The 24147-nt window shown below is 34.8% G+C and overlaps 1 protein-coding gene across 15 annotated transcripts in view; it reads right to left on the bottom strand.

Annotated features, from left to right (window-relative positions):
* Window positions 1-24147, bottom strand: part of LOC109063276 (receptor-type tyrosine-protein phosphatase S-like) — a 64067-nt gene that overhangs the window by 24210 nt on the left and 15710 nt on the right. For 7 of the 15 annotated variants that reach the window (XM_042716651.1, XM_042716654.1, XM_042716656.1 and 4 more), the window contains 12 exons: window positions 14009-14148; window positions 11845-11990; window positions 11498-11639; window positions 10597-10782; window positions 9445-9453; window positions 7733-7750; window positions 5202-5312; window positions 5005-5016; window positions 3507-3776; window positions 1891-2472; window positions 1637-1779; window positions 1411-1552 (listed from right to left, as the gene is read on the bottom strand). In XM_042716651.1, the coding sequence (XP_042572585.1) occupies window positions 1411-1552; window positions 1637-1779; window positions 1891-2472; window positions 3507-3776; window positions 5005-5016; window positions 5202-5312; window positions 7733-7750; window positions 9445-9453; window positions 10597-10782; window positions 11498-11639; window positions 11845-11990; window positions 14009-14096 (1849 nt within the window). In that variant the 5' untranslated portion in view covers window positions 14097-14148. The remainder of the gene's footprint in view (window positions 1-1410; window positions 1553-1636; window positions 1780-1890; window positions 2473-3506; window positions 3777-5004; window positions 5017-5201; window positions 5313-7732; window positions 7751-9444; window positions 9454-10596; window positions 10783-11497; window positions 11640-11844; window positions 11991-14008; window positions 14149-24147) is intronic. The other 8 variants (XM_042716653.1, XM_042716659.1, XM_042716663.1 and 5 more) reach the window with 4 other exon arrangements.

The following is a 24147-nucleotide window of genomic DNA, read 5'->3' as shown; positions in this document are numbered from 1 at the left end:
GTGGATGCAAATGTGAAAGGGTGGAAACGCAAGCTCATGCGAAGCTGTTTCGCTGCTTCCCAAAGTTCAAGTTTGGTGAACTCAGACCTGCAAATACGTATCATATGTAACCGTATGACCTTAGCTGAAGTAAAAGAACATAAATTTAAAACTGCAACACTGCTGGAAAGTGGAGCAGATTGTATGTTTTTACATTTTGGATTTATGATTAATATCATAATATCATATCATATATATTGTTAGATGTTGAATTTAAGTTTTTAAAAAGATGCTGCAGAGCGTGACATCATATCACTAGCATTGCTGTGTCCAAACAAAAAATGCATGCTCAAAATATAGTGTGACCATGGCTTTACGCTTATCATATTCTATGTGTGTATGTATGTGTCAGCATAAAAAATGTCTAGTTAATCTGCAGTCTGAAGAACTAGTTTCCACTTCCTGTTCAAAAGAAATCTTCTAAGAGCTACAATGGGACTCTTCTTAAAGTCAGTTCTAATGAACACTTGTCCTAATCTTACACACATACCTACATATAGGCATGTTTTTCTAACTGACACTTCCTGTTTACATCAGTGCAACATTTATTTTCATCAGGACACTTTTTAATTGCATAAACAGCACTTGCTATTTGTTTCAATATAATATTTAGATGCATTAATTTTCAGTTTTTTCTTTACTGTACATTTATCAGATTTTTGGATATCTTTCTAGCCATTTGATTCCAGACTAAATGCTTTCAGTTGGAAAAATACTTTCAGTTGGACAAATTGTCCAGTTCAGTTGGTTTCAGTTAAAAAGTAGCCTTTTTTCAAGATTCTTTGATGGAAAAAAAGCTCAAAAGAACAACATTTATTTGAAATAGAAACATTATAAATGTCTTTACTGTGACTTTTAAACAATTTAATTAATAATTTCCAGATAAAAGCAATGTCTTAATTATAAAACACCAAATCAAAGAATGGCAGCGTAACTGATTGCAAAAATTGATGATACGGATGGTTATATACTGTACTGTATGTGAAATTACATTTGCCACTTAAATAGCTTTAATATCATTAGCAACTTTTATTTAGTTTACCCATACTTTAGCTACACTCTAAAAAATAAAGGTGCTTCAAAAGGTTCTTCAAGTGATGCCATAGAAGAACCATTTTTGGTTCTTTAAAGGTTCTTTATGGAACCATTTAGACAAAAAGGTTATTTTATGGCATCGTGAAGCACCACGAGTGTAAGTAAATTTAAATAGGGGATGTTAGACTGTGGTTGATTAAAGGACATCTTGCTGGTAAAATTAGTTATGAAGCCTGCCAGCACACCATCATTTAAAACACATAGCTTGGTGTTTTTAGCAAGGAGAAAGGTGTCTGTGTCTGTATCGGTTTCATAAAATCTTCAAATAGAACATACGTGTTTGTGGAGTCTGAACGGTGATTTCACTGGTGAATGCCCCCAGGCCGTGTTTGCTGCGTGCTGCTAGTTGAAATATGTAGGTGGAAAACGGCTTCAGATTCTTCAGCAGATAACTGGAGCTTGGATCAAATGATATTTTCTGGAAGATAGAGGTTTAAAGTAATTATCATTAAACCAGACACTACAAAATGCAAATGTTTCGTATGTGTGTGTCTGTGTGTACCTGCTCTGGCTGGTCTCCAAGCCTGTAAATGAGCTCATAACCAGTGATGGCATCTGTACCACTGTGAGCAGGAGGGATCCACGACAGAAGAATGCTGGTCTCTGATTTCACCTCTGCCTTCAGTTCTGTGGGCTGGGACGGGACTAGAAATTAGAGGAGGCAGAAAGACGATGCTTAGAAAATGATGCAACAGAAACAAAATAAGCTGCAATATTAGAATCTATAAAATAATCCCAACTTCACATTCTGCACACCTCCTGTCTTGGCAATGATGTGCAGATCGCTGGAAAGAGGTCCATCTCCCACTGCAGTGAAAGCGAGAACTCTAATATAATAGGTTTTGTTCGGTGTCAGATCTCGTATGTTCAGAAAATTCGCCCCTCGAACCATTTCCTTCTCCCATTGGCTCACAGATAGTGACGAATCCGAGGTGTAATACACCCTGTAACCAACCACCTGACCGTTGGCTTCCTCTGGCTCCTCCCACTGCACCATTGCTGTGGAACCACTCAGCATACGACCTCTGACACGACGAGGAGGGGAACTAGGCGCCTGCTCGGCCGTGCGAGCTTCCACGGTTTGACTCGGTGGGCCACGGCCAATCGAATTCACCGCCACAACCCGGAAATGGTAGTGCGAGTAGGGGCTGAGTCCACCCACGCTGTAACGAGTTGTTGCTATGGCATCAATTTCTTTAAAGGGGTCGGTGGAGGAGGCGGGACGATACTGAATGATGTAGTAAGATACAGGAAGTGGATTTCCACTGTCCCACATTAGAGTAATGCTGGTGGCAGATCGCTCCATGACAACCGGAGCTCCTGGAGGATTGGGAAGGGCTACGGAGGAGGAAATGTATCAATTAGGGACATTTATTTAAAATATTAAATAACTATTTATTTATTTAATATTGTGTGCTGTGTAATATTTAAGTGAAAATCGTTCAAAAGTTTAAATTTATATTTTTCAGTACATTTATACTTTTATTAAGCAAGGATGCATTAAACTGATCAAACGTAAGAGTAAAGACTTACAGTATATTTGTACATTACATACACAAATATTTAGTTTCAAATACAGTATTTTTTGTTTTTTTTTTTATTCTTTTAATTAATGATTTTTTTAAGTATAGTTTTATTTTTAAAAATAATATTTAGTGATGTTATTTTTTTTTTTTTATTATATGATAACATATAATAAGAATGTTAGTTGAGCATCAAATCAACATATAATGATTTCTAAAGGATCATGTGACAGAAGAATGGGGTAATGGCTGATAAAAAAAAATCTGCTTTGTCATCACAGGAATACTTACATAATTACATTTTTAAATATATTAAAAAAGAAAAGTCATTTTAAATTGTAATAATTCACAATATAACTTTTTTCTTTCTAAAACTATATAAAAAATAGTTTTTTTAATCATTGTCATTGAGTATCATCATTACATATGGTATAGCACGTAAGGTTGTTCCAGAATGTAGTAATGACACCTACTAAAAAAGCAATTTTTGGCCAAATTCAAAAGCAGAAATGCTCTTTTTTTCTTACAGGGAAGGCAATCTCAATGCATTGAAACCAGCTCAGTCAAACAAATATTAAAAAGGTGAAGGAAGTGAGACAAAAGTTGATTTTGTGTAGAGTAAGTTGCTGCCAGTGAAGAATGTTCCAAGTCGTTGACTTATGAGGTCATATTTCAGTTAGCCAGGCATTAGACAGCAAGCCAGCTCACTCACTAGGCTTTGGAACAACCATCAGCCACCCTGCTTCCTAAATATTGGCTCTGCCCATGGAACATATTGTTTAACTAAAAGGTTTTTCTTTCATTAATTAAACATCTTCAAAGAGCCTTTTAAACATCACTCCTGCGTACCTTTAACTGTGATCTGGGCAACAGTTTCAATAACTCCGAGAGTCGACATGGCCACACATGTGTAGTTGGCAGACTGGCGTACATCTGTGAGCTCTAAAACATTCCGCCCAATAGGCATGTCATCTTCTGGAGTCAAATCCTCTGCTCCCAGCATCCATTTGACATATGGCATGGGAACGCCCACTGCCTGACAGGAGATATTCACACTTCCTCCCGGCATGATCTCATAATCCATCGGTGGCACTGAGAAGCGAGGAGGGATGCGACGCACTGAGGGTGTGAAAGACAGTGAGTCATTTATTAACTCATGCTAAAGACATTATTAATGCTACAGAGAGCACTGCGCCTAATAAGATACGCCCTCAAGATGTTGTACGCTGCAGGTTATCAATCTGTGTTGTAGTGAAGAGTGGGATAAGATGTGGCTGTGCCTCCTCTTTAATGTCCCAGACTATGCATAATTTTTGTGACTGCCCATATAATTAGAAAGGACCCATCAAACACAGCTGCCTGTGACCACATGAGAAAAGCGCTACACAATTTTTTACAGCTAAACACTGATTTTGGCACGACAAAGTACACACTGTACATTGTAAAGCAAATTTATGCAAGGTTAAAAATATATTTCACACAAAAATTTGTTAAAAATTAGCCATGAAGAAATAAAAAAGAAGCATTTTTCCCAAAATGGTACTGTAGTTGTGGGGTTAAGTGTACCATACAGTGATGCTGAATTTGTAATTTAAATGTAATGAAATATTGAAAAAAGAAAAAAAGAAAGAAAGAAAAAAGCTGATTTGAAAAAAAAAATAATAATAATAAAAAACACTTTTCCTGTCTGGTTTATGAAAATGCTAATAATATGCAGTTATTAAATAATATTTACTAACACATAAATGCTTTAGAAGTATATTTCTTTGTTAGCTCATGTTAACTAATGCATTTAACTGATATTAACAAATGGAGCATTACTGTAAAGTGTTTCTTTATTAATATTGAGTTGTTATTGTCTTATGTTATGCATGCTTTCTTGTAATTTCATTAGGACACCATGGAATATATTATATATTATATTATTAATTTTCCTTCTACTGTATCTAATTTTTACTTGCAAACAAACAAACCATTCTCTCCCCTGCTTATAAATTGTGAAAATACAGAAAATTATGATGCTGTAATGTCACAGTCTTCTATAACATAAATGCCCATATAACCTAAGATGAATGTATGAATTAAATTGTAAAAAAAAAAAAAAAATTCATATGGACACAAGTTCAAATAAGTACATAGCATTACTATGATATAATTTGCTATTAGCATGATGTTATGGAATGCGGTTAAGTAGGATCAGGTGAAATATGGCCGATTAGTGTCAAATGACATATGCAGTATTAGGATCTGGAAAGTGAGTTAGACCATCCGGAGGGAGGGAATTCCAGTGGAGGGGAAGGATTATGTGGATGTGGGGGTCTGAGTAAGAAAAAAGAAGAGCACTTACCATCTCTTAACTCTATAGATGAGTCCGGCAGTGAGAAATGAGCATTGAAAAAACAAATAATGACAACATTTCTAAGATAAGAGGAGATGATCTAAGAAGAATCAGACAGATCATACTACACTATTCATAAAAATGTGTTAGTTACAGGTTTTATCTTCTAATTCTACAGCACTCAAATAAGTAACACAAAGCTGTACCTCTGACATAAAGGTTAGCTGGTGTTGAGTAGCGTGTTCCTTCGCTGTTGGTCGCGACACACTCGTATTTACCCTGATCAGTTTCTTCACTCTGATCAATCTGAAGTGCACCTGGATACATATGCACATATAAAGGCATTTACATTTACAACAGGGATGCACCAAAGTATCGGCCGCCAATATTTATCGGCCGATTTTTCCTCAATTTACAACCATCGGCATATCGGCTATATAAAGAAAAAGGCTGATATAACAAACCAATGGTTTATTAATTAACTGCTTGAAGGTACTGAGCTGTATAATGTCTGTTGCATAATCCTAGCACTGCTGTCTGCACTTTAATTCTAATCAAATAACAAAAGACAAAAGATCACACACTATTCTTTACTAAATATGTTTTGTAAAACAAGTCAAGCCTTAGTAAAGGAGATCTTGTATATATTTAAACTTACAAAAAATATTAAAATGTATACAAAAACTAATTAGAAGATTAATCATAATAAAGTCTGTTACAATAAAGAAGGATTAATATGTATTTAATTTATACAGTGAAGTGTTATTTTACATTTGTTTACTTTATTTCTGTACCTGAAAACTGTTAAACCTAACAAAAAAGCACCGTTTATTTGATATGTATCTTTGTTCTGTTGTATTTATTTAGGCCTGCTGAATATTAAATGAATCCAATCCATGTTCATTAGAAATTATTTGATGATGCAGCAATAAAACTGCTAGTATGATTTAATGCAGGTGTTTTTGAACTTTACTGATTTAAAACATGATCAAACTACTATCTATTTTGATGCCAAAATTTCAAGTGACAAATATCGGTATCGGCATCGGAATCGGGCAATAAGTGTTTGTTAAAATCGGTATCAGCCCCAAAAAATCCTGTCGGTGAATCCCTAATTTACAACATCACGACACACAACGACACATTGTCACCAGCTCAGTACTTTGGAAGAAATGTATTGGGTTGTGTACAAGTTAAGCTCTATTGACAGGCATATACTTTTTCATATAAAATTTTACAAAGTTAGTAAGAAATTATATCATGCTAGTGTATACAGTAGCAACAATTTCTACTGTATGTATGCATTTTACAGTTTATCCCGGCACAATACATTCCCTCTTTTCTGTGGAACAGTATGTCACAGATGCTTTACATAGAGCTTAATTTGTACTGAACTTGTAACATTTTGTTAACTGCAACTCAGACATGCCAACACCACACAAACTGGTTTGCATGTAAATATCAGCACAAAATGAAAAAAGTTAAAGTGTATAACAATCATTGCAGTATTAAAAAAAAATTCAAGAATAAAATATACCAAATATTGCCTTAAAATCTCAAAACAATCAGACAAGTGACCTTGCTGAAGAGAAAGAGAAAAGCAGTCAGCCTCTTTCAACAATGTTATTTAAATATTAATAGTTAGATAGACACAAACAGACAGAAATTACTCCAAGAGACACAGACTGTTGCACTGCATGTAGAGCAGATTCTAAAAAGGCTTCATTAAAAAGACAAGATATAAATATAAAATAGCCTGATTTATCATCCAAGTAGAAACTTCTAGCTGAACAATGAAATGGTGTTTAATTAGAGGGAGAAAGAAGTGATAAGATCCACAGAGGGATCAGAAGAGCATGAGAAAATCAGCGAAAACAGGAAAAAATGCTTTAATTTGTGCAAAGCAACAGTATTTTACAATAACGTCAGTATTTTCTGTAATGTTAGTGACAGCCAAACATGTCACTGAAATTGCTAACTTAATGGTCTGCATTTCACAATACAAGATAATATAAGATGATTTAGCCAGCCTCATCTCTATTTAGGTGGAAAACACAAGCCATCGCTCATATTTGTTCCTCAACTACAAATTATAGCATTTATATCATATTTTTTTCCTTTCAAGCAATGGCGCAACCATTCTAGACTGGAGGGGGAATAAAAGTTGATTTTCGTGGCTTTTAGTTTTCGGCTGTTAGCTTTGAAGCCATCAAAACACTATAGTGCACTTTTACATAATATACACATTTAAAATTTATAGCCTTTGGGGACAACAGACCAAAAAGATGACTCATCTATCAATTTTTTATCCAATAATATGTTCTAGAATGAGAATGTCCCTCCTCCTAATATAACCTACGTAGGTTTTAGGGATGAGCCTTTCAATATGTCCTGCCCAAGCTTCCTGTTTCAAAAAGTAATACCACCACAAGAAAGAAAACCACTAAAGTAAATCCTCTTTAAATGATTTTTATCAACTCACAAAATGAATGCCTATTTGATTTTAATTTACCATAAAAAAAACACATTGAGATAAGATCTGTGTAAAGGGGAGGAAATCTTATCATGGTGACAGAACATTAATCGTGACAAACACAGTCTCTGAAAATGTCATGGTTAGTCAAACAGAGAGAAAGAGAGATGAAAAGAGAGGAAGGGAAGGGGAAGAGGAAGATAGAAAGAAAGAAAAAGAGCGGTAAGGCGAGGATAGATATGGTGGGTGGCTTTAGTCTCTTACCTCGGATAGGTGTACCCCCTGGATGTGTGAGAATGAAAGCAGATGGGAGATTAAAGAGAAGACGAGTTAGTGCAGCGAGGGAGAATGAGAAAAAGACAGAGTGACAGAGATAGTGAAAAAGATACAGAGAAAGAAAACAGAAAGATAGAGGGATATAATAGAAACAGCAAAAAAAGAGTGCAAGTAAAAGAGATAAAGGGGAGGAGGGAGACTCTTCATGTCTTAAGTGCAAAGTGTACGTTGGGTTTTTATGAGATGACAAAAGAGGTTGTCTTAACTAAACAGGAAATAACATTTTCCATCATTTAGCACGTTTTTAAAATATTTACGATTATAAATATTCAGATTTGTAATTAAATTAAATGAATTTTTTTTTTTATTAAAAAATGCTTTCAATTAATTTCATTTTTCACAAACATAAGGCATCTGGTCTATTATGTATCCAGAAACCCTTTTTTAACATTCTCATACTAAAATAGGCAAAGAAGGATTAGAAACAAAGTAAAAAGGGGGGAAAAGTTTGAAAGCACCCCTGTGAAATATAATTAATGAGAGAAAAACAACCGATTGCAAATGCAGTCCAGTTGAATAATTCATGAAATATTGTTTGTATTAAAGCTGCAGTCCTGCAGACTTTTTTTTTGTGTTCAAAATGTACAAAAGTAATATAATAAGCTAGTACACCATGATTCCATTTTCCAAACCGTGTTTTTGGCTTATCCTGAATCACTACGGTACAGCTAAGTGTTTATATTCGGACTGTTTCACACTGGTACTGGTGGAACCGCTGCGGAGTAGCTCAGTACCTGCGTGATTCATCATAGACCTAAACAGAGAGAAGTAGCTCCTGCTACAATGTTCTTCCACAAGACGCACGCAGTTCTGTTTATTAACTGCTAGAGTGCCAAAAGTTACAGACTGCAGCTTTAAATTAGATCTCCAGATTACAAGACCAAAGAGTGGAATAAAAAGTCAAGAATCTGCTACTCTGCTATACTGTTGTGATATCAATGTCACACTATAAATACCAAGTGTTACATGTATTTTACTAACAGAAAAAAAACCTGACAGAACATGATGGAAAATTTACAACCAGTGGCAGACAACGATTATTTGTAGCACAACCTCTGGATGACACCTCCGTTTTCTAAGAAAGCAGATCATAAAACCAGTGCAATAGAGAAAATATCCTTATGAATAATAGTTGAAAAGAACACAAAGACTTAAGACAGGCAGACTCAAGCCCAGAGAGAGAGGAAAGCCAAAAAAGGCCACGGTTTTGGGTGAAAAGCGACTGTAACATTCAGCATTAGGACATTTAAACCTATCTAGGCAACAAAGTGAAAGAAAGAGAGAGAGAGAGAGAGAAAGAGTGAGGGGGTAGTGATGCAGGAAATCCAATGCCGAGGGCAGTGAGCATTTGGAGTAGTGAACAAGTGAGCCAGTGAAGGAGGGAGCCAGAAAAAGTAAGTGAGAGTGGAAGCGAGAGGATCTGTATCACACGTTAGAGGGGCAGCGCTTGGGTAAGGGGGACTGTATCTACTGTACGTGACTGCTGTGTGACTATGTGAGTGGAGTGAGGGTGACTATACTGTTAGGGGGAATACAATATACTGTATAGATATATCATGCGCTTTATCAATAACTACATGTTTGTTTGTTTTGTGGTTGAACATGTGAGTGTGTGTTGTGCCTCAGAATAGCACACTTACCAAAGGACTCTGTAGATTAAAACACAGAAAGAGAGACAGCACATTTATCACTTAAGGTTCTCGCACAGCAAAAACAGTGTGTTTGAGACTGTCTGTGTGTGTGTGTGAGAGAAAGCATATTAGGCTACAGGATTTCTTTAAAGGTGCACTCAAAGAGGTTTTGTGTGTAAGTTTGTAGCATGGGAATTGTTGGCCGTTATGGTTTGTTACATCGGTCTGGCAGGGACTGCATGACAATTGATTTTTCCCTCTGTTATGATGAGTCTTGTGTATGTGTATTGTATTCTCTGTTTTGCTTGTTCTTTTATTATTATATTTTCTAAAGTATATAGCAATGCATTATTTACACTATATACACATTTAAAAGTTTTGGTATGTTTTTTAACATGCATTGTTTGTTCTTTTGTTTTTTTTTTTAATGTGTCATTTTTTGATAAATTATTCAGTAAAAACAGTAATATTGTGAAATATAATTTAAATACAATTTAAAATGACTTATTTACTATTTTAATATATTTTACAATGTAATTTATTTATCTGATGCAAAGCATCATTACTCCAGTCTTCAGTGCCACATGATCCTTCAGAAATCATTCCAATATGCTGATTTGATGCTCAAGAAATATTTCATATTATAATCAATGTTGCTTAATATTTTTTACTAAACAGTAATTTTTTTCAGATTCATTTATTTATAATGGAAATCTTTTGAAACATTAAAACAAGTCTTTACTGTCACTTTTGATCAATTTAATGCTGAGTATTAAATTAAAAAGTATTAATTTGATAAATGACCCTAAACTTTGTATGAATTATTACCATAGTGGTATAAATTTCAATATTGGTGCATCACCAATGAATTATGTATACGAAGTAAACATATTATCTTATTATTATTAATAATAACATTAATATTTGTAATTTATTGGTCATGTAACGACCTGCTCAATGTAGAATAAAACATTTTTTAAACTACTGATATGACTCTTCATCTCTTGTGAGTGTACATCATTTAAAACATATGTGCAAAATGTATTATTTATTTTTTTATGTGTAAAACATTTGAATGAGACACATTTGCTAAGTGCACCTTTAAACATATGATGAGAATAGGAGCACAGAGACTGTGTGAATCCTTCAGAGCACACAAACCTGAGCGTAGCTGTTTGATCCGCCCATGAGTGTGTGTATCTATGGGGAGGAAATCTTTAAACCAGGTGATCTCAGGGTCAGGTGTTCCGCTGGCTGCACACAGCATGGTAGCAGTGCGAGAACGCTCCACAACCTTCAGCTGAGGGCCCATATCTATAGAAGGAAAACCAGTGGGAAGCTGGTCCTCTGAAATAAACAAATACAAACAAGCATTACACTCACACCTCTGCCTTCACTGGAGGGCTTCGATCTTCACAAGATGAAGGTGATCTTATGCAGATGTTATGAAAAGTAGCATACAGTTTGTTTTTAAAAGTTTTCTTTCATTAAGGACCTAGTCTTGTAGACAACAAACAGCTCTGATAGGTATGTAGACCACAAACTACAAAATTAAAAGGGATGCATTTTTAATTTTACAAAAAAAAAGAACTTTGTTTTGTATTTAATACACATATTTGATAGTTATATGGGATGCATTTTTAATTTTACAAAAAAAAGAATATATATATATATATACATATATTAAACTCTTCATGTATTATATTTAAGGACATTAACCTTCAGAGTTTAGAATTTAGAAAATGGCGTGCATTTACAACATGCTTAAATTATATAGCTACCATTATATTTTAGGAAGTGGTAAGGGAATCATTACTTTTTGGGGTCCTTGGAATTAAAACATGTAAAGGGCCCATACCTGTATATTCTCCATAATCAGTTAATATTCTCTGAATGAAAACAATTATCTTTTAATTGGTATTTCCCAGACATTCTATGTACAGTAAGTGCATCTCTAAAAATAACAGTAATACTCAGATATGCCATGTTTTAAGCAAGCGTGACAGAAATGCACTTGAAGACTAAGACTCTTGAAGAAGCTACTAGTCAGATCTGTGCCTACCGCGGAGAACACTAAGACGGGTGGAGGCGCTGATCTCTCCTGCTTCGTTAGATGCCACACATTCATACACAGCCTCATCACGGGGGGTCCGCAGTGGCTGCACTCGCAACACAGACCCTGAACCATCCTCAAACTCTATCACCTACACACCAACACAGAGACAAATGTGTTAGTAACTCCCTGAATAGCTTGTGTGTCTTTATAGACCATGTGTATGGCATCCTTTGAGCCAGGGCAAATGTGGGAATCTCACTTTAGTAGTGTTACAACCTTGTATCGCTGCTTGCAGCAAATGTGTAAGCAAGCTGTCTGTATGGTTTGTGTTTGTTCAGTTGAGGTGTGTTTACCTCAAATCTCTGGTTGGTGACTTTTTTGCCTTTTCTGCTCCATGTGATTTTAGGCTGTGGATCTCCTGTGGCTTGACATACGAAGGAGGCCACACCCCCCTGAACCCCTATCTGATCAACGGGTGTCCGAGTGAACTGAGGAGGACCTGAGAAAGACAGAGATTGGTTAACTCAGAATTGTCTTGAAGATAAGGAAACCTTTACTATTTAAAATCTCCAGAATGAACATTGACAAATGCATCTATGCATCATGAAGTTGTACTTCTCACAGAGAGTAGTTTACAGGCAGAATTTAAAATTAACAAGCACTAGATGCACTAAATATAATAATATAATAAATTGACTCATTATACTTTTGACAGTTAGGCCAATAATTATTTTCATGTTGTACCCAACATTGAAATTCCATACTCCTATGTTTAAATAAATAAATAAAAACACTACAAATAAAAAATCAATTGTTTTGAATTCTATCATTTTAAATAAAATAAAACAAAAAAAAGTAAGCATTTAGTATTGCAGTTCTAAAAACTTCATGGGTCAGCTGGCAATTTTTTTTTTTTTACCTGCATTTGGCACTTGTTATTTTTTAAATCCTACCTGTAACTTAACTCTTTTTTTTATTTTTACATTGTACTAAATATTAAATTTCTATACTACTCTAAAAAAAATAAAACACTAAAAACTAAAATCAGTCATTTTAAATAAAATAAAATAGTTTTCTTTCTAAAATTTAGACTAAAATTTCTTGACAATTTACCATAATGATTTAGGAACTGCAGTATTAAATGCAGTACTAAATACTTCATATTACTGTTTTTTGTTTAAGATACCAGTAAAAATCATGATTATTTTTTTTTATTTTTTTATCAGTAAATGGGTGGATTGGAGGAATTTCTGGTGTTTTATTTATGTTGTTTAGTTTGTTAGTTTTGTGATATTGTGACAATGTAAGTATGTAAGCCTTGCATTCTATGCCACTTCATTACATTGCACTCTGTCCAGCTGTTTTTGCACGCAAGAACAAATCATGTGGAAAACGTTTAAAAGTAAAGCCAAGGCTTAAAATAATTACCACATTGTTATCTCTTGCTGAAAATTACAATAAATTTAACTTTGACTTTAAAATCATAAAACCTATTTGAAAATCAAGCTGTGACTTCATGTGTGCATTAAAAGTGCATTACAGTTAATACAAAAGACAGATTGAATGAACTCTTGTAGATGAGGAAAGTGCAGATAAGCGGTGTGACTGATGCAGTCTGCCATGCTTGCTAATCCACTCGATCTAAGGATGATGTCACATTAATCTGCACTATAACCCACTGACCAGCAGCTCTAAACTAATGGCATGTGTAACTAACCAAAGCCTCAGCTCAGGTTCAGACAGAACAATGAAGTGAGTGTGTAGGTGAAAGTTGGTGTCATCACCCCAGATGATGCACGATGAAATCTCTTCATCTTCACTTTACATGCTTTAATCTGCAAAGGCTCAGATAACGTTTACAACAAAAAAAGCCCTTGAGTGCAACTACTCTTACATTTTTTATGAAACACAATTACAAAGACCAAAGAGAGAACAATGTTTATAATAATTAATATAAAATAATTTAATAAAAAAGAGAGAACAATGTTTATAATAATTAATATAAAATAATTTAATAATTTAATAAAAATGTAATCTTTTTTTCAGCATGTAAATTCTTACCAACTAAAAACACAATGGTATTTATTTCCTCTTCTAATAGAGAATAACATAATGCCAGCCTGATTATCTACTTCAATGTTTTATCGTGGTCATCAAATGAAAAGCTTAAAATCCATGTATTAAACGTTGACGTCATTTCTGTATGTAGTCAGCGAAGGCCACACTTGTCTTGTAAACACTGATCTGGACATTTGAAAGAAACAAATGGAGGATAGTATTATAATCCATCTGACTGGTTTAGCGTGATGAAATTGCTTAGCATGTTCAAAAACATTATGTTTTAATTACATACTACTTTGTAAGCTGCATTAAAGTGTGCCTTTATCCTTTGCACTGGTGGGGAAGAAGAATATTTCACAAAAAGAGCCAGCAATCATTTTCAAACAGTTTCACAAAGCAAACCATTTCAGAGGATTCAGCCTCTGTTTTATATGTATTTGATGTCTGTGTACTCACTTTGCGTATGCGCCAGCTGGAGCACGCTCAGTAGAATCAGTAGTACCAGCTGGTAGGCGCTTCTGTAGATCATGTGACCTCTGGCCATCCTCTCATTGGCTTGTCTAAGTGGATCACCGAGCTGTAAGGGCACTCATAACCTAAAGTAAACATGTGAACAAGCAAACATATTTGTCAGTCACATGTGCAGGCCGCAGCACAACACGAGCCGATTGCATTAATCAATTAGTACTCTGTGTGTAAGACTTTCTCTGAGGATCAGATAACAAATTACTGAGTGGTCAATCAATCCATGAACATATCATTTAACATAGAGCCTTCACAGACAGAGAGTAGTCTAGCTTGCATTAAAGGAACAGTTCACCAAAAATTAAAATCCTGTCATCATTTACAAACTCTAATGTTATTCACAATTGAATAGAGGATTGTTGAGCTCCAAAAAAAGGAAACACAAATAAATAAACACATAAATAAATCAGCATTTAAAAAAGTCCATATAATTTGTGATACTGTATATTTAAATCTTCTGAAGCCATACGACTTGCTGAAAATCTGGCTGTAATTTGGTTTTAAAGTACATTCACATATGGTGCCTCATGGTCGACTGTGACTGACATCAAAACTGGCACCATGCATCTTGGCGCATCATTTTTTAATGTATAAATGTGAATGACACTAATAGTTACAGCAGAGGGAAAGATGTATGCATTAATTTTATAGTGATTGTTTGGTCATTTTTTGAAGCTTGACTATCCATTCATTTCCATGTAACAGAAAACAGTCACCAGGACATGCAAAACATCGCCTCATGTGTTCCACTTAAAGAAAAAAAAAAAAAAAAAGGAAACCCTACAGTACACTATCATTTTAATGTTTGGGGTCTTTTTTAAAAAAAATTATAAATAAGTTTATACTTTCATTCAACAAAGTTGCATTAAATGATCAAAAGTTACAGTAAATACATTTATACAAAAAAAAAATATATTTCAAATAATGCTGTTATTTTGAACTTTCCTCAGAATTCTGATTTAAAAAGGTTTCTTATATATTAAAATATCAAATAATATATTGTACTATCAATACTACTACTACTACTAATAATAATAATAATAATAATAATAAAGAAATAATAAATGCAGCCTTGGTAAGCATGAGACTTTTTTCACAAACACTAAAAAATGTTACCGACCCAAAACAATCAATGGTGTTTGGAACTGCATGAGGGTGAATAAATATATTGTATTGTCCTTCAGATTAGTACTTAACATTTCCAAGTGATAAACATTACAACAATCTCCCATTGCACAAACTTTAAAGCTGTCAGCTGAGATTACAAAAAAAGTTTTTTGGGCATAGTTGAAAAAGGAAAAGCTGATAGTAGCATCAACAAATACTGATAATAGCTGTCTGGGTTATGAAAAATGTGGGAAGAAAAATAAGTTCAGAGTTCATAATACAGAGTTCAGATTATAACTTTATTAAAACTTTAATTAAACAAAGGATTGAATATATGATAATACATGACAGCTTCTAAAGACCTCTCTCTCCAGCAGGCCGGAAAACTTTAACGTAAACTCAATAATTATTAAATTCAGCCCATAAATGTATAATGTATCTTACTTCTGAAAATATAACAAGAAGAATGAGAGAGAGAGAGAGAGAGAGAGAGAGAGAGAGAGAGAGAGAGAGAGAGAGAGAGAGAGAGAGTGAGAAAGAGTTGGGTGGGCAGTTGAACTGCACTAAGTAAAAGTTGCATTAAATATGAATGCTGTGCATGGGAGATTGCCACAGATGGGGGGCGTGTTGGGAATCGCTATGGTAACTCTGCCCCCACGAGCACCACGCTTGTCACATCACATCACATCATTAGGAGAGAGAGTGGTTGCAGACCCCCTCATCCGTGCTGCCTCCCCCATCTCCTATCCATATTTAATTCCTCTGCTGCACTCTGAGGCTTCCTTCACTTTTACAGGGCTGAGAGAGAAAAGACCACACATGTCACTTCCTGCAGGGAATCATGATGATGTAGGAAACGGGGCGCGAAGGAGGGGAACGGTGACACATACAAACCCCAAATGTATGTGTGTTTCCACATGTCAGGATTCTGCTGTGGAGGAAATGGGTCAATCTGATCTCTGACTCATGTAAAACTGAAGCCCTTCAAACCTCTAAACCTACACACACACACACACACACACACACACACACACACACACACATACACACATGATCACACACACACACACACACACACCATCTGCCTCATTCATTTGGAAAACACTCCACAGCAGCTTAACACAATCCCTAATATACATTATTATCAGGAAAATACGTAGATGCGCGCAAAGCATACGCAAACAACACAAATAAACTGAGTATATCCACCAAAGATACTGTATATCACATCTACAAAGTCTAAGAAGACATATAGGGAAAATGCTCCTGTTTTGCATTTTTCTAATGTAAAACTCAGTAAAAATATATTTTAAAAAGTTCCATGAATTTCACATAAAACAAAATATAAAATAAAAAGAATAACAAATAAATACATAAAGCACCAAAAAAAAAAAAAAAAAAAAAAACATTTGACTACTGCACATTTAAAATCAGAATAGTTATGTTATTTATTTTTTATTTATTTTTGACTTTTTTGAAGGCATGCAATTAAGCTAGAATAAACTTAAGTCTTACGATCCATGCTGTCCAGCATGATTTGAAAGAGCATCTTCTGCTTGAGTGGAAGCAAGAAAATTGACCTTTAGCACAAGGGCCTTAACATTGTCACAACAATGCAGAATCTTACAAAAATCTTCTTAATTTTCCATGATACATTTTTTTGTTTAACTGCATAGACAGTGTGGATTGTGTGTTTGTGTGTGTGTGTGGATTATTTTCCTCTCCCCTGTGTTAGAGCCATACGCTACCCTGCCTAATCTGAAGAGAACAGAGATCATAATGATAACCTGATATTTCCTGCTTCAACTCCATTTGTGCCAAAAGTCGATAGCTAAGCTTTGTGGCTACGTCTGTGTGCATATGAGAGAGACAGAGTGAGAGAGAGAGGAAAATAAGAGACCATGAAAGAAAACTGACAGCACGTGTGTATATATGTGATATTTGTGGAACAGTGAAACATAGCTGCTGACTAAACAAATCTGCATCTTAATTACTTATTCAAAGATGCAACGAGTCAAATAATTGATATTTATTACTAAGGCACCAATCACGTTAACATGCACAGACACAATTAGCCTGCAGTTAGGTGATATTTAGTCATGATGAGAGGGCTAACAGCATGTCATACAACAGTGAAAACAACACAGCATGTATGTGATGAGCTCTTAGACCTTTTGGAGCCCATTGTTAAAAGGATAGTTCACACAAAAATTACATCTTAGAATTTATTCACCCTCATGTTGCTCCAAACTTGTAGCCTACTTTCTTCCATGGAACACAAAAGGAGATCATTTGTAGAATATCATGGCTGTTCTTTTACATTCACTAAAAGTGAATGGGTTCCGGTGCTGAAGCTCCAGAATAACAAACGCACCATAAAAGTGGTCCACATGATTTATGCAAAATATTCCATGTCTTCAAAAGCCATGCAATAATTAGTCACTGAAAATATTGCCCTCCATTCTCAAATATGTCACCGCTGATGTCTCACACCATACTTTACACCAGGGGTCGCCAAGTAAGTTTGCATGTCGAATCCTTTGTGAAAAAAATAATTTTGGGGTTTGATGGCGTGAGTTTGTATTGTGGCCCAAAAAACATTTCGCCACAAAATGGCAACTAGAATTGCCTGTGACAGACTGTTACAGTGTCTTTTGTAACTGGTAGTGAGCTGTTACTCTGTGTTATATCCTGTAGTAGGAAAGTCATCAACAAAAAGCCACAATTGTGTGGCGGTGTCCGGGTTTTACATTGGATAAATTAATAAAGCAGAGTAGTGACACGTAACCTGCCAAGTATCTTCATTCAACAACTTGCAACACAGACCGCCTTGCAAAAACACACATATGCGGGAGATGCGGAATGGATAAAATTAACTCAGAAAATAAAAGAGGACTTGAATAAGCCCATCAATGGCATGTTTGAGTCATCCTCTTAACAAACTATGTTTTATTTCCTCTTTCCATATTGTGTACAATAAATGTGTATCATTTTAATTTGCTTGTTACACAATGGAGCCTAACTTATTGTAATAATTATTTGATGTAGCCTACTTTTACACTCAGAATTATTCCTTGGCAACCTCTCGTACTAAACTGCATTTTTTTAAATTGTTTGCGTGCTGGAGGTACGCTATTACGTTGTGTGCAGAGTGATGTTAACATTTAAGCTAGCTGGTGAGAAAAAGGAAGCGAAAATAGGCCATACAAAGAACAATAGAAAGATAACTATGCGTTCATCCAACCTAGTTTTGTGAATGCAAAGCTGGTGTGTTTTATCTGCAACGAAGCTGTCGCTATTTGCAAAGAATATAATATTAGACAGCACCACAAATTAAAAACTTTTCAAATTAAAAGCTCTCAATTTATCTCAAAATAAAACATTGCTGCAAAAAAGTTCTCGTACTTTTATTTTGAAATCACTAAAGCTGAAGTGATTGTGAGTAACTGTTGTTGTCATGAAAGATCTATTTCAGAACCAGCCGCTATCAAAATAATCTGGCTGCGGGAGCGGGCCAGATATTATCGCCGGTGGGCCAGTTTTGGCCTGTGGGTCGCCTGTTGCCGACCAGCGCTTTACACCAATATGCAAATAACTAACATAAATCTGTTTATTAAAATAATCTATTTTATCAGTTTACATTCAAACCAATAACCTGCCAGTGCAAAAAAAATAAAGTTTACAACACTTACTCATATTCCCCTCTCATATTTACAGTTTCTATGACCACTTATCCTTCAGCTACACAAGAAGAGAACCTTTTTTTTTTTTCTTGGGTTAAAAAGGGCCGGTGTTTAAGATATATTTGAAGTATACAGTACCTTTTTTTTTTTTCTTGGGTTAAAAAGGGCCGGAGTATACAATATATTTAGAATGAAGAATGCTTTCCTGATACATATCACACATGCATACTTCAATAAGACAATGAAAGAATGCAGGTTAAGGTGTTTACATGCAAAATTAGCTTAATGGGCAAAAATTGTGTTGATCAGTTTATTCTTAAGTCGTTTATGACCTTACGCCAATAAAAGAATACAGTTTAACACATTTACATGACCACACAGGTTTGCTGTCACATAAATGTGTTAAACACAATGTCTCCATCTGCCATATTTGATGAAGCTTTTATGGTGTTTTTTGTCATTTTGGAGCACTTTAAGAACATGTATGTAAACACACTCACTGTCGTTTGGTCACAAGATATGTGAGAAACAGCGCTGTTTGATGTCACTGACAAATCTGCCATATTCAATTATGCTTTTACAGTGCTTTTTGCAATTTTGGAGAACTTACATTATATGGAAATGACTGACCGGGATATGCTTGAAAAAAAAATCACCCTCTGCTCTCCACAAAAGATAGAAAGTTATATATGCTTGGAATGACATGAGAATTTGGATAAACTATCCCTTTAACATCTACACAACAGTTATTTTAAACAACATCCCCCGTATTTCAAGTGAAAATGGGATCCAAAATTGCGTAGGCTTTGAAATGACTACAATAAAAGCTCAACAGCCGAGCCACTAAACTCCCTCTCAAATCCTGACTGAGCGATGTACTCTTATTTTGCTGAACCATGTCAGTTTTTAACTATTAAATCAATTTGTGCTCTAAGAGTCCATGGACATGAACAACAATTTATAATGCAGCTTATTAACTATAGATGGACCTGCAATGCCATAAATACAACTGTTGTACTATTAATGCTGTACAGCAGGGGTCTTCAACAGGAGGTTTGTGACAGTACTGCAGTCATTTTTGTGCAAAAAAAAAATAGTAAACAAACATCAATCAAAGCTAAACTTAAGAAACTGAAGCTCAGCTAAATGTTTCATTATTCCTCCCACATTAAAATGCATTAAGTAAAATTAAAATGCAACCTATATATGACTCTGTACATCGTTAATGATCAATTTAATGGCTTTGCAATGTAAGCACTATAGAAAAGTATACAAATGTATTAATTTGATACTATACGCATGTTATTGTAATACAGGCCTTAAACCTCCACCAGGGGGTCCTTGGCCTGAAAAAGGTTATAGACCCCTGTGGATCTTATAAGTAAATCTGTTTATGAATAACGGTGGTTACATAAGGTGATTTGCAGTATTGGGGAGGAAAAATGCTGTGTGTGTTTCCCAGGGTTTGTTCACAAACACAAACTGAATCAGATATAATGACTAACTGAGAAGAGAGAACACCACCAGGTACTAGGAACTGAGTTTTCTCATTTACAAACAGCTTGTCATTTCTAATATTCATCCCATCACATGAGCACTCAAACATATAACAGCAAGGAAAGACAATTCTTTGACCATATGGCCGCTGTAACTCAACACAAGAACATGTTAGTGCGTTACAAACACAAACTCTACAAAACCCTTCATTAAGTCTCTGTACAACAGATGCAGCTGTCAGGGCAAGAGACAGATGAGGACAAAATGACATGTAGATGTGGGACAGTCTCGCTGGCAGGCACTCATTGCCTTGACAACCCAGAAGTCCAATTAGAGCTACTTTGACATGGAGCAGCTGTGACAGTTAACAGGTACACACATCTGTCTCACCCTGGCCAAAAGTGACCTGAAGCTTCTACATATGGAACGCCCTGCGTGACACGATCACATGGGTCCTCTGCGTATTCCAATCTTCTATCTGTTTCAATGTGGTACTTCTATGCAACATTTAAAGACCTTAGATGTTTCACTCCGCCAAAGAAAGAAAAGAAATATTGATTTGTTCAACAAAATAAACAAACAAAAAGAACTGCCTGTCTGGATGTTTTGGGCAACCTAAATAGAGCAGAACTTACAATTCATTTACAGACCCAGTGTAGGTCTTAAATAAATAATGTAAATAAATAAATGTAATAGGGCTGACATTGCGATATTTAATTTTTCTTGCAATATACTGTATATTAAGATATGGAAAATACAGGAATTTTCACCAGATTATGTAAATAGCTATAGTATCTTTAGAAAAAATTAATTATTAGAAAGTTAGTTGGGTGATTTTGTAAAGGAAGTGCATCTGCATATACATAAATAATAATAATAATAATAATAATAATAATACACAGATTTTTTTTTTTTAAGATTTCTACCTCTTTAAGCAACCAGTTCAAAATAAAAATAAAAAATCTCTTTCCAATTCTATGATTCAACGTTTTTATAAAATAATAATAAAGGCCATGCATTGTGATTATTGACAATAATACTGAGATTCAGATATTATGAAATACAAATAAGATATAAATGCCACACAAGAATAAAATTGCAGCTATCTGTATTATACTAAATCAATAATATTGCAATAGCGATTTCCAAATAAATATACACATATACATGCCTGCTTTTTTCAAAACTTCAGTTTTCATTTTTATGGAATAAACAAAAATATTTTCTGCAATATTATACAGTGATAATACTGTAGCTCTTCTTTCAGGTGTTTATGGGTAATTTGATTCTGTCAGATCAGATCAAAGAATCAGTTCAGTTCCACTCCATAGTTGCTGGGCTTCAAATATTTGTTTGCACTTATTTTATTTGGTATTGTATAACCATGTATTTTTACTATAAATGATTTAAAAAAGGAAATGGATCTGAATAACCCCTAAATACATATTCTCAGAATAGGTGCTTCTTCACTTCACTTCAGAAGACCAGCTTGTATAAATGGATTACCATAATTTCATATTTTATATTCTACAAATGGGATTTGCAGCACCAAGCTAAAACAAACCATAATCATTATAACAAGCCTTTTTAAAGTGCCTGATCACTAGGAACTGAGAACCATTCTTTTTTTTTTTTGTCTGTATTTTTGCCTGCATTTAAAAAAATGGAATATGCACGCCATATCACAACAGTACTTTCTATCTTCATAAAGCTGGCAGTAAAACTAGCAATAACATTTTTGTAAACCTCTCATGAATAGATCTAAATAGGTTCCAAACAGCAAGGGCCTGTACTGAATCAAACATCTCAATTCAATAGGAACAGTGCTGTAAGTAACAGTGTGTTCCTTTATGTGGCATGAAGACAATAACAATTGGGGTGCAACTGAACAGACTGAACTGCAGCACATGAAATTACAGTCATTATGATATGTAATGATCTAACTTAATCCAAAATACAGCAGTGAAATTTCATTACCTCATACGCTTTTACTTATGTCTTGTTAAAATGCCCCCAGGGGCTTCAGGGAACATTTTTGATGAAGTAAACAAATCGCTGAATCAAACTGATACATGAAGCAGCCCGTTTGAAAGAACTGAGAGCTGCTGAATTGACTTAGCATTAACACATGAGTGATTTAGACCGAGCCATTGTGATTTGTGATTGAATCAGGTGCACTGTTTTATTAAAACAACTTCAAGTTCATAATAACTTGTATTGACTACCACTTTATAAGCCACACTGTGAGTAACACTAGTTGTTTCCTGTTTGCCCCTCTTCTCCTCACATTTGACTCTGCTATCCAGTAAAGAGGCAAAAATGCTTTTAAAGAGAGATCTGAACCTCTAGTTCATGAACTGTATATCACTAAAAAATCTCCTTGATCACAGTTCTTTGATGTTTAGCTTATAGGACCCATCGTATTAAATTAAGTCTGAATATGCTTGCAAACAAGTTCTCTACAAGTTCACAGAACCTCACATATTTTATTGACATTTAAAGGTATAGTGTGTAATTTTTTTTACTGTTAATGTACTTTCTCTCATCTCAGCTTAATGTACAGAGACATCTAGGAGCTATTTATAAATTAATTTACAATGTGGCGTTTTCAAAACATTGCTCTGTTTATTTCCCCACAAGCCCAACATAGCAACAATGGCTCAGTCAATGGCATAAATCTGGGGCAGGTTTAAACAATGGAAGACAGAGAGAACTGTTCAGGAAACCTCAGTCAGTACAGTCATTATTTTTGCAATGCCAATTGGTGACAACAGTGCTACAGAAATGACTTGTTTGAAACTAGCCTTCCAAACAGATGAACTAATACTCAAAAAAATAAATAAAAAAATCAAGTAAGGAATAATGTACAGTCATTACTGCAAAATAAACCCTATATTCTCATCACCCTTTTGAGATTCACTTCGCAATAAAGACCATCTACAGTAAATACATTATCCGACTGTACATTATCCCACTTATTACACAAATAAAAATGAAAAAGATGAAAGAGCTGTGAAACTAGCACAGCTATGTAGGAAACTGGTTGTCAGCTGTGCAGCTTAGCAGCCATTAAAAAAAAAAACATAATAGAGATTCCAGAGAGAAATGCTTTATTCTTCCACTTATCTGTAAGCAACACCAATCTTGTCACATGCTCATCTTGCTGTGAGTTGATTGTACATGTGCAAATACTACAATAATACAGTGACAGCCAAAGCAGTACATAATAAAAATGTTTTTTTTCTCTCAATAAGCAACACATTTCTGCCCTTGAGAGAAAGAAAAAATAATGCTACTATTTTTTAACAAAACGTTTTATATAAAAAATTTAGTTATTTTTATATAAGATTTGCATATGTATTATATATAGACAGAGAGATAGATTCTGCTCCAATGCTGTACTTTTTTGGTCTACTTTGGTCATGCATCAAACAGGCGTCTTTGCATTTCGTCTCACAGTTTGTTTGTTTTTTAGCATCTACCACCATGAGCACTGAATTTTTATAACAGTGTCAAGTACAAAAAGTATGCAGAAGTTCTGTTCCATTTTATTTTGTTTTTGTCTAGCTGTATTCAAATGAAGAAATACATTACATTTGAAAACATCTCACTCTTTTGCATTCCTATTCACTCAACAGTAGTTTTAAGCTCACGCAAACATAACTAATGCATAAATATGGTATTCCATGAACTGACTTGAAACACAATCATACTTGCCCCAATCCATCAGACTATCTATACCGCTATATAATGGCTATTGAGTACAAGTTCTTCTCAAGAAGA

Source organism: Cyprinus carpio, chromosome B1 (genome assembly GCF_018340385.1).
Source record: "Cyprinus carpio isolate SPL01 chromosome B1, ASM1834038v1, whole genome shotgun sequence".
Taxonomy (NCBI): domain Eukaryota; kingdom Metazoa; phylum Chordata; class Actinopteri; order Cypriniformes; family Cyprinidae; genus Cyprinus; species Cyprinus carpio.
Note: the sequence above shows the minus strand (reverse complement) of the source record. Positions and strands in the feature narration are given on the sequence as shown.